The 15,304-nt window shown below is 52.7% G+C and overlaps 1 gene segment (V, D, J or C); it reads left to right on the top strand.

The window, feature by feature from the left end:
• The window catches only part of LOC147118204 (Ig gamma-2A chain C region-like), a 52,407-nt gene that overhangs the window by 11,034 nt on the left and 26,069 nt on the right, over positions 1-15,304 (top strand). The window contains 3 exon segments of the C gene segment in view: positions 7,862-8,179; positions 9,135-9,455; positions 11,712-12,029. Coding sequence covers positions 7,862-8,179; positions 9,135-9,455; positions 11,712-12,029 — 957 coding nt within the window.

Genomic DNA, 15,304 nt, shown 5'->3' with positions numbered 1-15,304 from the left:
CACAGTTTGGGGGTGAGGAGTCCCCACAGTTTGTGGAGTGAGGAGTCCCCACAGTTTGGGGGGTGAGGAGTCCCACAGTTTGGGGGTGAGGAGTCCCACAGTTTGGGGGTGAGGTGTCCCACAGTTTGGGGGTGAGGAGTCTCACAGTTTGGGGGTGAGGAGTCTCACAGTTTGGGGGGTGAGGAGTCCCCACAGTTTGGTGGTGAGGAGTCCCACAGTTTGGGGGGTGAGGAGTGCCCACAGTTTGGGGGTGAGGAGTCCCACAGTTTGGGGGGTGAGGAGTCCCCACAGTCTGGGGGTGAGGAGTCCCACAGTTTGGGGTGAGGAGTCCCACAGTTTGGGGTGAGGAGTCCCACAGTTTGGGGTGAGGAGTCCCACAGTTTGGGGTGAGGAGTCCCACAGTTTGGGGTGAGGAGTCCCACAGTTTGGGGTGAGGAGTCCCACAGTTTGGGGTGAGGAGTCCCACAGTTTGGGGTGAGGAGTCCCACAGTTTGGGGTGAGGAGTCCCACAGTTTGGGGTGAGGAGTCCCACAGTTTGGGGTGAGGAGTCCCACAGTTTGGGGTGAGGAGTCCCACAGTTTGGGGGGTGAGGAGTCCCACAGTTTGGGGTGAGGAGTCCCACAGTTTGGGGTGAGGAGTCCCACAGTTTGGGGTGAGGAGTCCCACAGTTTGGGGTGAGGAGTCCCACAGTTTGGGGTGAGGAGTCCCACAGTTTGGGGTGAGGAGTCCCACAGTTTGGGGGTGAGGAGTCCCACAGTTTGGGGGGTGAGGAGTCCCACAGTTTGGGGGGTGAGGAGTCCCACAGTTTGGGGTGAGGAGTCCCACAGTTTGGGGGGTGAGGAGTCCCACAGTTTGGGGTGAGGAGTCCCACAGTTTGGGGTGAGGAGTCCCACAGTTTGGGGTGAGGAGTCCCACAGTTTGGGGTGAGGAGTCCCACAGTTTGGGGGTGAGGAGTCCCACAGTTTGGGGTGAGGAGTCCCACAGTTTGGGGTGAGGAGTCCCACAGTTTGGGGTGAGGAGTCCCACAGTTTGGGGTGAGGAGTCCCACAGTTTGGGGTGAGGAGTCCCACAGTTTGGGGGGTGAGGAGTCCCACAGTTTGGGGTGAGGAGTCCCACAGTTTGGGGTGAGGAGTCCCACAGTTTGTGGGTGAGGAGTCCCACAGTTTCGGGGGTGAAGAATCAAACAGTTTTGGGAGTGATGAGTCCCACAATTTGGAGGGTGAGGAGTCCCACAGTTTCGTGGTAGAATAATTCCACAGTTTGGGGGTGAAGAGTCGCACAGTTTGGGGGTGAGGGGTCCCACAGTTTGGGAGTGAGGAGTCCCACAGTTTGGGAGTGAGGGGTCCCACAGTTTGGGAGTGAGGGTTCCCACAGTTTGGGAGTGAGGGTTCCCACAGTTTGGGAGTGAGGGGTCCCACAGTTTGGGAGTGAGGGGTCCCACAGTTTGGGAGTGAGGGGTCCCACAGTTTGGGAGTGAGGGGTCCCACAGTTTGGGAGTGAGGGGTCCCACAGTTTGGGAGTGAGGGGTCCCACAGTTTGGGAGTGAGGGGTCCCACAGTTTGGGAGTGAGGGGTCCCACAGTTTGGGAGTGAGGGGTCCCACAGTTTGGGAGTGAGGGGTCCCACAGTTTGGGAGTGAGGGGTCCCACAGTTTGGGAGTGAGGGGTCCCACAGTTTGGGAGTGAGGGGTCCCACAGTTTGGGAGTGAGGGGTCCCACAGTTTGGGAGTGAGGGGTCCCACAGTTTGGGAGTGAGGGGTCCCACAGTTTGGGAGTGAGGGTTCCCACAGTTTGGGAGTGAGGGATCCCACAGTTTGGGAGTGAGGGGTCCCACAGTTTGGGAGTGAGGGGTCCCACAGTTTGGGAGTGAGGGGTCCCACAGTTTGGGAGTGAGGGGTCCCACAGTTTGGGAGTGAGGGGTCCCACAGTTTGGGAGTGAGGGGTCCCACAGTTTGGGAGTGAGGGGTCCCACAGTTTGGGAGTGAGGGGTCCCACAGTTTGGGAGTGAGGGGTCCCACAGTTTGGGAGTGAGGGGTCCCACAGTTTGGGAGTGAGGGGTCCCACAGTTTGGGAGTGAGGGGTCCCACAGTTTGGGAGTGAGGGGTCCCACAGTTTGGGAGTGAGGGGCCCCACAGTTTGGGAGTGAGGGGCCCCACAGTTTGGGAGTGAGGGGTCCCACAGTTTGGGAGTGAGGGGTCCCACAGTTTGGGTTGAAGAGTTGCACAGTTTGGGGGTGAAGAGTCGCACAGTTTTGGGAGTGAGGAGTCCCACAATTTTGGGAGTGAGTAGTCCCACAGTTTGGGGGTGAGGATTCCCGCAGGGGAAGAACCTGAAGTGGGAATTCCAAGCATCCTAGAGTTTGTTGTTTATATCTGTGTCTCAAGGATCATAAAGTGAGAGAATTTTACAGCACACGAGGAAATTCAGCCCATCGCCCCCGTGTCCTCTCTCGGACCGAGCTCCCTCCTTAGTCCCATTGCCCTGTGTCAGAGAATTAGAATCTGATGCCAAATATGGTTTCAACTTAAACCTTTTAATGTGCTGAACCAAGCCGCGAAGTAAACACAATTAACCCCGTCTACCTAATCATCGTCGAACCTTTCGTCCTTGTCCCTCTCTGCTAAAAGAAAATCTCAAGGTCTTTATAGACCTCTAGTCACGCACACTGCCCTTGTTGTGATAAGTGTGATTGTGAAGAAGACCGGCAGAAATGAGATGCTAACGTGTTTAACATTAATGTTTCTATTAGGACTGAATAGAAACATAGAAACATAGAAGATAGGAGCAGGAGTAGGCCATTCGGCCCCTCGAGCCTGCTCCGCCATTCAATGCGATCATGGCTGATCATCCAAATTCAGTACCCTGTCCCTGCCTTCTCCCCATATCCCTTGATCCCTTTAGCCTTAAGAAATATATCTAACTCCTTCTTGAATATATTTAATGAATTGGCCTCTACTGCCTTCTGTGGTAGAGAATTCCACAGGTTCACCACTCTCTGGGTGAAGAAATTCCTCCTCATCTCAGTCCTAAATGGCCCTGTACAACTGCAGCAAGACATCCTTGTTCCTGTACTCGGACCCTCTCGCTACGAAGGCCAACATACCATTTCCCTTCTTAACCACCTGCTGCACCTGCATGTTTACCTTCAGCGACTGATGCACAAGGACACCCAGGTCTCGTTGCACTTCCCCTTCTCCCAATCTATTGCCGTTCAGATAATAATCTGCCTTCCTGTTTTTGCCACCAAAGTGGATAACCTCGCATTTATCCACATTATACTGCATCTGCCATGCTTCTGCCCAATCACCCAACCTGTCCAAATCATACTGGAGTTTCTCGGCATCCTCCTCACAGCACACACGCCCACCCAGCTTTGTGTCGTCTGCAAACTTGGAGATATTACATTTAGTTCCACCGTCTGGATCATTAATATATATTGTGAATAGCTGGGGTCCTAGGACCGATCCCTGCGGTACCCCACTAGTCACTGCCTGCCACTTGGAAAAAGACCCATTTATTCCAACTCTTTGCTTCCTGTCTGCCAACCAGTTCTCTATCCAAGTCAGTACCTTGCCCCCAATCCCATGTGCCTTAACTTTACACGCTAATCTCTTATGCGGGACCTTATCGAAAGCCTTCTGAAAGTCCAAATACACCACATCTACTGGTTCTCCCTTATCTATGTTTCTAGTAGGACTGAGATGAGAAATTTCTTCACTCAGAGAGTGGTGAACCTGTGGAATTCTCTACCACAGAGGGCTGTGGAGGCCAAGGGGGTGATTTTCCCACTGGAGGCGGGTTTATGGCTTGGGTGTGTCTGAAACCCGCCTCCACTGCTAGTTTTCAAATAATTGAGATTTTCCCCTGATTGGCCAGTTGATTTCAGAGGTGTGGGATGCCCTTGCTCAATTAGTGTATTGGGACGGAAACTCGCCTCTGTTGACAGCACTTTTCCAGTCTGATTTTATGGCTTCTTGCTCCCTTGGCTCACTCCACAGCATTTCTGCGTCTCCTGCACCGCCTCCAACATCTTTTGAGAAACCACTATGTCCAATTCCAAGGCAAGGGCCTCCCCGAGGCTCTCGGATGAGGCGCTGCAAATGTTGCTTGAGGGTGTGAGAACTAGCATGGAGGTGCTCTTCCACTCATCTCAGAGGAAGAGGCCTGCCAAAGAAACCAAGGCTGTGTGGGTACAGCTGGCAAGAGATATAAGCTCCAGATCTGTGTGCAGATTGGGAGACTGTTTCTGTGTATTGATGAAATGCCATCCCTGTTGGAAAGCATTAACATGATTTGATGCTAAAATGTTGGCGTTATGGCATCTGTTCTTTCGCCTAAGGCAGCTCCACATTGCGGGCAACGCCACACTTGCATTGTCAGGTTGGTGGCCTGACTGAAAGGAGGCCAGAGAGTCATGTCCATTGTCAATGAAGCCCTAACATGGAGCCAAGGACATGTGCCAACTTGGCCAACCTATACAAATCTGGCCATGATAAGTTCATCCCTTGCATCCCTGGCAGCCATGGGCTCGCGTGCTGCCACTGCCGCAGGTCGAAACACCGGCGCTCTGACCTCCTCCTGCTCTGACCTCCTCCTCCAGATCCTCCTCCTCCTCCTCATCTGAGGTCCAAGATGAAAGGTAATGAATGATTCCCATTCTGCTTGCAGATGCCTCCTCTGGGGAAGCGCTCATTGCCAGCGGGGCGAGGGTCTTCCCAGGAGGTCCCACAGTTGATGGAGTCAAGCTGCAGTATCTCCAACTTCGGAAGGCCTTCTGAAAGGGCTCAGAGACCTTGTAAAGCCACGGTCTGGCACCTGCAAGTAAGCCTTGCTGCAGTGAACGATGTCTTGTTAGACCTGCAGCAGTGAGGAGACCACCCACGAGCCAACCCGCCAGGTTTACCTGGCGTGGTTCAGGAGTTGCATGAAGCACGCCGAAATGATTGGAAATTCACGAGGGCCTCTCAAAATAGGCTTAGAGAGGCCCCTTAACAAGCATTTGCAGATGTTAATTAAAGCAATGGCCAGCTGGAGGCGGGAGCGTGTCCCGACCTCCAAAACCGGCACCGGCAAAATCCCGCGGAGGCGGGTTGGAGTCGGGTTTCGAACCCGACCTCATTGATTCTAATTTTCCCACCGTTCCTGACTCCAAACCCGCCTCCTCCGGCGTCAGAAAACCGCCCCCCCAAGCCCAGAAATTCGCGTCAGGGGCTTCCCGCGGGTGCAAGCCCCCGACCTGGACTTACCTAGCGCGCCGGCCGTTGAGCTGTGGGCCCGCGTGGGATTCCGATCCTGGGCCTGCTCCAGTGCTCGAGTATCCCAGGGGCGCAGTTAGTTCGAAGCGTCCCCTGGGATCATGTAGGCCATGGAGAGCCAATTGGAGCAGGGAATGCTTCATTCATAAGTTTGACCTATAAATACTATAAGCCCCAAAACATCACTAAAACTTCAAATAAATTTTAAAAAACATCACATTTTTAAAATAACTATAAATTATGTAAAATAACTATTTTAAACAATAATTTACATTTTTGAAAAAATAAATTACATTTTCTAATGGGGCTAAAAGTAAACTTACCTTTCTTAAAAGTATTTAAAAATAATAAACCTGTGGAAAAAATGTTTTATTTTAATTAATTCACCACTTACCTTCTTAAAAGCAGGCCTTGCGCCTGCTTTTTACATGTGTAACTGCTGGAGACTTACCCTCCCGGAGAAAGCTGGAAAAAAAAACGTAAGTTCGATGCGCACGCGCTGCCTCTCCCGCGCAGGTGTTCGACCTGTGAACCCTTTCCTTCAAGTGAACGGAAGCTCCGGTTTCCCGCGCATGCGCAGTGCATGCACGAAACCGGCACTTCCATTGGGCTTACGGATGAATGTCCAGCGCGGACTCACCCGTGGAGCCCCGAATTTCTGGGCCGTTATTTAAGAAGGAAGGAGATAGATTTCTAGACACAAAAGGCATCAAAGGGTAAGGGGAGAGAGCGGGAATATGGTATCGAGGTAGAGGATCAGCCATGATCATATTGAAACATAGAAACATAGAAGATAGGAGCAGGAGTAGGCCATTCGGCCCGTCGAGCCTGCTCCGCCATTCAATGCGATCATGGCTGATCATCCAAATTCAGTACCCGGTCCCAGTTTTCTCCCCATATCCCTTGATCCCTTTAGCCTTAAGAAATATATCCAACTCCTTCTTGAATATATTTAATGAATACGGTGGCATAGTGGTTAGCACTGTTGCCTCACAGCGCCAGGGACCCGGGTTCGAATCCGGCCTCGGGCGACTGTCTGTGTGGAGTTTGTACATTCTCCCCGTGTTTGCGTGGGTTTCCTCCGGGTGCTCCGGTTTCCTCCCACAGTCCAAAGATGTGCGGGTTAGGATGATTGGCTATGATAAATTGACCCTCAGTGTTAGGGGGATTAAATACGTGGGGTTACGGGGATAGGGTGGGATATGTGTTGGTGTAGGGGTTACGGGGATCGGGTGGGATATGTGTCGGTGCAGGCTCGATGGGCCGAAATGGCCTCTATCTGCACTGTGGGGTTTCTGTGATTCTGTGACCTCCACTGCCTTCTGTGGTAGAGAATTCCACAGGTTCACCACTCTCTGGGTGAAACTGAATGGCGGAGCAGGCTCGAAGGGCCGAATGGCCGACTCCTGCTCCTAATTTTCTATGTTTCTAAGTTTCTCATCGTGTAACTCATGACGTTGAGCCCATCGTTCCTTTTCCGAACTCGAGACTTCCTCAGCTATCTCGTTTCACACTGTATGCTAAACGTTGAGTCACGGACCACACATCCTGCAGTTGAACAAGAAACAAACCGCGCAGTCAGCTCAACTGAGAAATGATACATTGAGCCCTGAACCATCCTCGGGACTGAACAGCTTAACCATTATTTCCAGCCTCAGTACAAATCCACAAGCCATCCACAGGTTAAAAGAAAGCAAAATCCTTAATCATATCTAACGCAGCGAGTTGTTGTGATCTGGAATGCGCTGCCTGAAAGGGCCGTGGAAGCAGATTCAATAGTAACTTTCAAAAGGGGATAAATACTTGAAGGAGAAAAATTTGCAGGGTTATACGGGAAAGAACAGGGGGAATGGGGATTAATTGGACAGCTTGTTCAACAGAGCCGGCACAGGCAGGATGGGCCGAATGGCCTCCTTCGGTGCTGTATCATTCTAGGGTTCTATGATATGAGATTAAACAAAATCCTAATCTTATATGTGAACACGAGTAGGGTGTCTTACACCTGCCCTTTACCCATTCGGCCCATCGATTCTGGGCCAGACACATTGAGGTCAGTGATTGGCCTCTCGATTCTGGGCCAGAGACACTGAGGTCAGTGATTCACCTCTCGATTCTGGGCCAGACACACTGTGGTCAGTGATTGACCTCTCGATTCTGGGCCAGACACTGAGGTCAGTGATTGACCCCTCGATTCTGGGCCAGACACTAAGGTCAGTGGTTGACCCCTCGATTCTGGGCCAGACACACCAAGGTCAGGGACTGACCTCTCGATTCTGGGTCAGACACACTGAGGTCAGTGATTGACCTCTCGATTCTGGGCCAGAGACACTGAGGTCAGTGATTGACCCCTCGATTCTGGGCCAGAGACACTGAGGTCAGTGACTGACCCCTCGATTCTGGGCCAGAGACACTGAGGTCAGTGATTGACCCTCGATTCTGGGCCAGAGACACTGAGGTCAGTGATTGACCCTCGATTCTGGGCCAGAGACACTGAGGTCAGTGATTGACCTCTCGATTCTGGGCCAGACACACTGAGGTCAGTGATTGACCCCTGATTCTGGTCCAGAGACACTCCGGCCAGTGACTGACCCTTTGATTCTTGTTACAGTGCCACCGTCCTCTCCTCCCTCTGTCCAGCTTCATTACCCGCCCCCGGGGGAGATCTCGGAGAACGGTTTCACCCCCCTGCTCTGCCTAGTCAGTGGATTCTACCCGCCCAGTGTCCGGATCTCCTGGTTCTCGGACGGAAGACGAGTGACGTCAGGAATCACCGAGCAGCCTCTATCCCGAGACCCCGTGGATCGGTACACCACCGTCAGTCAGCTGGAGGTCGGGGGCCGGGACTGGGTGAATGTGGACAAGTACCAGTGTGTGGTCTCACACCAGACGCTGACCCACCCGATCGTCAAGGAGATCCGGACCAGAGGTGAGTGTGTGGACTGCTGGGGTTTGTTGTGGGGGGTGGGGGGAGGGGAGTTGGACGGGCAGCGAGGGGGTCGGGGGTTAGGGAGGGCAGTTGGGCTGGGGGTTTGTGGTGGAGATTGGTGGTGGGGATTTGAGAGTTGGGGGTTGGAGGTTTACTGGGATAAACCCTGGGCTTGGCTCCCAGTCGCCGGGGGGAGGTTTGTGACCTGGGAAACGGATTGCGAGGGGCGTTCCTCCCCGAGCCCACCCCCCCGGGCCCACCCCCCCCCACTCCCCTTCCATTTCAATCCAGCGGGTTCCCGCGATTGTCATTAATGAGTCCTCGCGGAATCACATCCCTGATGTCGGAAAAACTCCAACGTTGCTCCCCCCAATCTGGGGGGCCGGTTAACTGGGGGGCTCCGAGTGAGGGGCTGATCTCGCTCTTCCCCCCCCAGTCTGGGGGTCCGGTAAACTGGGGGGCTCCGAGTGAGGGGCTGATCTCGCTCTTCCCCCCAGTCTGGGGGGCCGGTTAACTGGGGGGCTCCGAGTGAGGGGCTGATCTCACTCTTCCCCCCAGTCTGGGGGTCCGGTTAACTGGGGGGCTCCGAGTGAGGGGCTGATCTCACTCTTCCCCCCAGTCTGGGGGTCTGTTAACTGGGGGGCTCCGAGTGAGGGGCTGATCTCACTCTTCCTCCCCAGTCCGGGGGTCTGTTAACTGGGGGGCTCCGAGTGAGGGGCTGATCTCGCTCTTCCCCCCAGTCTGGGGGTCTGTTAACTGGGGGGCTCCGAGTGAGGGGCTGATCTCACTCTTCCCCCCAGTCTGGGGGTCTGTTAACTGGGGGGCTCCGAGTGAGGGGCTGATCTCACTCTTCCCCCCAGTCTGGGGGTCTGTTAACTGGGGGATTCCAAGGTGGTCCTGATCTCTCGCCGCCCACTAATATCTTCATTCCGCCCTCTCTCCGGTGGATCTCCAGCCCGATACCCTACGGTTCCCAGCGTCTACGTCCTACCCCCCACCTACGATGAAATGGACACTTACGGGACCGCCACGTTGGGGTGTCGGGCAGTCGGATTTCACCCCAGGAACATCTCCTTCACCTGGCTCATCAATAACCACCAGACATCCTTCTCCTCGGAGCCAGGAAACACAACCCAACACGAGAATGGGACCCACAGCTCCGGCAGCACGCTAAAGGTCCCTGTCCGGGAATGGGATTCGGGCTCGATCTTCACCTGTCTGGTCAAACACCTTTCCTCAACAGCTCCGCTGACACAGACCCTCAGCAAACAAGACGGTAAGATACACCTCATCCCTTAGATAGAGTACAGCTCCCTCTACACTGTCCCATCAAACACTCCCAGGGCAGGTACAGCACGGGTTAGATACAGAGTAAAGCTCCCTCTACACTGCCCCATCAAACAATCCCGGGGCAGGTACAGCACGGGTTAGATACAGAGTAAAGCTCCCTCTACACTGTCCCATTTAAAACTCCCAAGGCAGGTACAGCACGGGTTAGATACAGAGTAAATCACCCTCTACACTGTCCCATCAAACACTCCCGGGGCAGGTACACCATGGGTTAGATACAGAGTAAAGCTCCCTCTACACTGTCCCATCAAACACTCCCAGGGCAGGTACCGCATGGGTTAACAGAGGAACATAAGAAACCGGAGCAGGATTAGGCCATTTGGCTCCTCGAACCTGCTCCTCCATTCAATAAGATCATGGCTGATCTTCTACCTCAACTCCACTTCCCCCCACTATCCCCATATCCCTTGATTCCTTTAATATTCAAAAATCTATTGATCTCTGTGTTGAATATACTCAACGACGGAGCCTCCACAGCCCTCTGGGTAGAGAATTCCAAAGATTCACCGCCCTCTGAGTGAAGAAATTTCTCATCTCAGTCCTAAATAGCCGACCCCTAATTCTGAGACTGTGACCACTGGTTCTAGACTCCCCAGCCCGGTGAAACATCCTCCCTGCATCTACCCTGTCAAGCCCTGTAAGAATTTTGTATGTTTCAATGAGATCACCTCTCTTTCTTCTGAACTCCAGAGAATATAGGTCTAGTCTGAGGAATAAACGGGTCTTTTTCCGAGTGGCAGGCAGTGACTAGTGGGGTACCGCAGGGATCGGTCCTTGGACCCCAGCTATTCACAATATATATTAATGATCAAGACGAGGGAACTAGATGTAATATCTCCAAGTTTGCAGACGACACAAAGCTGGGTGGGTGTGTGTGCTGTGAGGAGGATGCCGAGAAACTCCAGTATGATTTGAACAGGTTGGGTGATTGGGCAGAAGCATGGCAGATGCAATATAATGTGGATAAATGCGAGGTTATCCACTTTGGTGGCAAAAACAGGAAGGCAAATTATTATCTGAACAGTGGGAGAAGGGGAAGTGCAATGAGACCTGGGTGTCATTGTGCACCAGTCGCTGAAGGTAAGCATGCAGGTGCAGCAGGCGGTTAAGAAGGCAAATGGTATGTTGGCCTTTGTAGCGAGAGGGTTCGAGTACAGGAACAAGGATGTCTTGCTGCAGTTGTACAGGGCCTTGGTGAGACCACACCTTGAGTATTGTGTGCAGTTTTCGTCGCCTTATCTGAGGAAGGATGTTCTTGCCATGGAGGGAGTGCAGCGAAGATTCACCAGACTGATACCTGGGATGGCAGGAATGACGTATGAGGAGAGATTGGGTCGATTGGGCTTATATTCGCTGGAGTTTAGAAGAATGAGAGGGGATCTCATTGAAACTTATAAAATTCTAACAGGACTAGACAGACTAGATGCAGGAAGGATGTTCCCGATGGTCGGGGAGTCCAGAACCAGGGATCACAGTCTGAGGATAAGGACAGAGATGAGGAGGAATTTCTTCACCCAGAGAGTGGTGAACATGTGGAATTCTCTACCACAGAAGGCAGTAGAGGCCAATTCATTAAATATATTCAAGTTGGATATATTTCTTAAGGCTGAAGGGATCAAGGGATATGGGGAGAAGGCAGGGACAGGGTACTGAATTTGGATGATCAGCCATGATCTCATTAAATGGCGGAGCAGGCTCGAGGGGCCGAATGGCCTACTCCTGCTCCTATCTTCTATATTTCTATGTTTAGTCTGCTCAATCTGTCCTCATAGACATAATCCCCCCATCCCAGGAACCAGTCTGGTGAACCTTCGTTGCACTCCGTCTATGGCAAGTATATCCTTCCTTAGCTAAGGAGACCAAAACTGTCCACAATACTCCAGGTGTGGTCTCCCCAGGGCACTATATAATTAAGACGTCTTTATTCTTATATCCAAATCCTCTTGTAATAAAGGCTAACATACTATTTGCTTTCCTAACTGCTTGCTGTACGTGTATGTTAACTTTCGGTGATTCGTGTACAAGGACACCCAGGCTCGGTGTCAAGTGTTGTTTGATAATCGCTCCTGTGAAGCACCTTGGGATGTTTCGCTACGATAAAGGCGCTATATAAATGGGAGTTTGTTCAAAGTGATATTACCCGGAGAATGATCTTCACAATGTTTAACCCTCTCCTTTGCAGTGCGCTCTCCGCAGCCTCCCTCCACCTTCCTCCACCACCCTCCTCCGGAGGAGATCACGGCCGGGAGCGACATCAAGCTCATCTGTGGAGCCACCGGTTTCTACCCGCGGAACATCTCGCTCTCCTGGGAGGTGGACGGTCAGCCGGTCAGTTCAGGCCTCGCGGACACCGGCCCCTCCATTCAACCGGATGGGAGTTATACCCTGATCAGCAGACTGGCCGCCTCCAGCTCACAGTGGACATCAGGATCACTCTACGCCTGCCTGGTGTCTCACCGGACACTGACTGAGCCGATCAGGACACAGGTCAACAGCGAAGGTCAGTGACGTGCGATTGATACACAACCGAGGGTCTCCAGGCTAGATCACACATTCAGACCACACTTGGAGCACTGTGCACAGTGCTAGTCTGTATATACCTTGGTTAGACCTCACTTGGAGCACTGTGCACAGTTCTGGTCTCCACATACCTTGGTTAGACCACACTTGGAGCACTGTGCACAGTTCTAGTCTCCATATACCTTGGATAGACCACACTTGGAGCACTGTGCACAGTTCTAGTCTCCACATACCTTGGTTAGACCACACTTGGAGCACTGTGCACAGTTCTAGTCGCCATATACCTTGGTTAGACCACACTTGGAGCACTGTGCACAGTTCTAGTCGCCATATACCTTGGATAGACCCCACTTGGAGCACTGTGCACAGTTCTGGGGCTGAAAATTCAGTAGGCTTAGCGCCCCATTTGGGGCGCTGGAGGGCCTAGCGCCGCAGTTATGGCCAGTTTGAAAATTCAGTGGGGCCCTTCCGTCGGCGTTACACCGGTTGCACTGCGCCGGCACCGATGACGTCATCGGTGTGCGCAGCGTCCCGGTTGCCGTGGTGACGGGCCCCAGCGCCGAAATTGAGTTGCGGCCGCTTCGCCCGTGGCAGCCGCAACTAAGATTTTTTCAACCGAGTCTTCCCCGAGTTAGCGCCGGCGCATTAAGGTCGCGCGGCGGCCGGCCGCTTTCCCGCCGGCCGCCTGCCCGCACCTCCCTCCCCGGACTCCTCCCCCCCCCCCCGCGGAACAGATGCGTCTGGCCTGCAAGCCCGGCACTTGTCCGAGGTGCCGGGCTCATTTTTTTCAATATTTGAACGGACAGCGGGCGAGTGCAGGCAGCTCCTCCTTAACTGAAGGAGGAGGCCTGCACTTCCCCAGCCTGCCGCACCGCATCGGGTCCCGCAGCGCCGGATTAGCGCCGCAATGCGGCAGTCAGCGCCCATTGGGAGGCGCTCACGCCCGCCAGTAGCGCCAGCAGCCATCTGGGCGCCGCGCTACTGAATTTTTGGCGCGCGCAGGGGGACTTAGCGCCGGCGCTAAATTTCCGGCGCGAAAGCCCTGGCGCGGCGCCAACTCAATTTCTAGGCCCTGGTCTCCACATACCCTGGTTAGACCACACTTGGAGCACTGTGCACAGTTCTGGTCTCCACATACCTTGGTTAGACCACACTTGGAGCACTGTGCACAGTTCTGGTCTCCACATACCTTGGTTAGACCACACTTGGAGCACTGTGCACAGTTCTGGTCTCCGTATACCTTGGATAGACCTCACTTGGAGCACTGTGCACAGTTCTGGTCTCCATATACCTTGGTTAGACCACACTTGGAGCACTGTGCACAGTTCTGGTCTCCACATACCTTGGTTAGATCACACTTGGAGCACTGTGCACAGTTCTGGTCTCCATATAGCTTGGTTAGACCACACTTGGAGCACTGTGCAAAGTGCTGGTCTCCATATACCTTGATTAGACCACACTTGGAACACTGTGCACAGTTCTGGTCTCCATATACCCTGGTTAGACCACACTTGGAGCACTGTGCACAGTTCTGGTCTTCATATAGCTTGGTTAGACCACACTTGGAGCACTGTGCACAGTTCTGGTCTCCACATACCTTGGATAGACCGCACTTGGAGCACTGTGCACAGTTCTAGTCTCCATATACCTTGGTTAGGCCTCACTTGCAGTAATGTGCACAGTTCTGGTCTCCATATAGCTTGGTTAGACCACACTTGGAGCACTGTGCACAGTTCTGGTCTCCATATACCTTGGATAGACCACACTTGGAGCACTGTGCACAGTTCTGCTCTCCACGTACTTGGTTAGACCACACTTGGAGCACTGTGCACAGTTCTGGTCTCCATATACCTTGGTTAGACCACACTTGGAGCACTGTGCACAGTTCTGGTCTCCACATACCTTGGTTAGACCACACTTGGAGCACTGTGCACAGTTCTGGTCTCCATATTATAAAAACGATATCGAGGCACTGGAGAAGGTGCAAAAAAGATTTACAAGGATGATATCAGAACTGAGAGGTTATAACCATCAGGAAAGATTGAACAGCCTGGGGCACATTTCTCTGGAAAAGAGAAGAGTGAGGGGGGACCTGATAGAGGTCTTCAAGATTATGAAAGGGTTTGATAGTGTAGCCGTGGAGAAGATGTTTCCGCTTGTGGCTGAGACCAGCACTGGGGGCCGTAAATATAAGATCGTCGCTGATACACCCAATCGGGAATTCAGGAGAAACTTCTTTACCCAGAGAGTGGTGAGAATGTGGAACTTGCTACCACAGGGAGTGATGGAGATGAAAAGCATAGATGCATTGAAGTGGAAACAGGTAAGTAAAGAAGTCTTACTCCAATCATATAGGGCCCTGGTGAGTCCACAGCCTGTTCAATCTTTCCTGATATGTATAACCTCTCAGTTCTGGTATTAACCTTGTAAATCATTTTTGCACCTTCTCCAGTGCCTCTATATCCTTTTTGTAATATGGAGATCAGAACTGTGCACAGTGCTCCAAGTGTGGTCTAACCAAGGTATATGGAGACCAGAACTGTGCACAGTGCTCCAAGTGTGGTCTAACCAAGGTATGTGGAGACCAGAACTGTGCACAGTGCTCCAAGTGTGGTCTAACCAAGGTATGTGGAGACCAGAATTGTGCACAGTGCTCCAAGTGTGGTCTAACCAAGGTATGTGGAGACCAGAACGGTACACAGTGCTCCAAGTGTGGTCTAACCAAGGTATGTGGAGACCAGAATTGTGCACAGTGCTCCAAGTGTGGTCTAACCAAGGTATGTGGAGACCAGAACTGTACACAGTGCTCCAAGTGTGGTCTAACCAAGGTATATGGAGACCAGGACTGTGCACAGTGCTCCAAGTGTGGTCTAACCAAGGTATACGGGGACCAGAACTGTGCACAGTGCTCCAAGTGTGGTCTAACCAAGGTATATGGACACCAGGACTGTGCACAGTGCTCCAAGTGTGGTCTAACCAAGGTATATGGAGAGCAGAACTGTGCACAGTGCTCCAAGTGTGGTCTAACCAAGGTATGTGGAGACCAGGACTGTGCACAGTGCTCCAAGTGTGGTCTAACCAAGGTATATGGAGACCAGAACTGTGCACAGTGCTCCAAGTGTGGTCTAACCAAGGTATATGGAGACCAGGACTGTGCACAGTGCTCCAAGTGTGGTCTAACCAAGGTATATGGAGACCAGAACTGTGCACAGTGCTCCAAGTGTGGTCTAACCAAGGTAGATGGAGACCAGAACT

This window comes from Somniosus microcephalus, chromosome 4 (assembly GCF_052327205.1).
Source record: "Somniosus microcephalus isolate GS21.2 chromosome 4, FLI_Smic_1.0, whole genome shotgun sequence".
NCBI classification, from domain to species: Eukaryota; Metazoa; Chordata; class Chondrichthyes; order Squaliformes; family Somniosidae; genus Somniosus; species Somniosus microcephalus.
The sequence above is the reverse complement of the archived record's forward strand: the minus strand, read 5'-3'. Positions and strand labels throughout refer to the sequence as shown.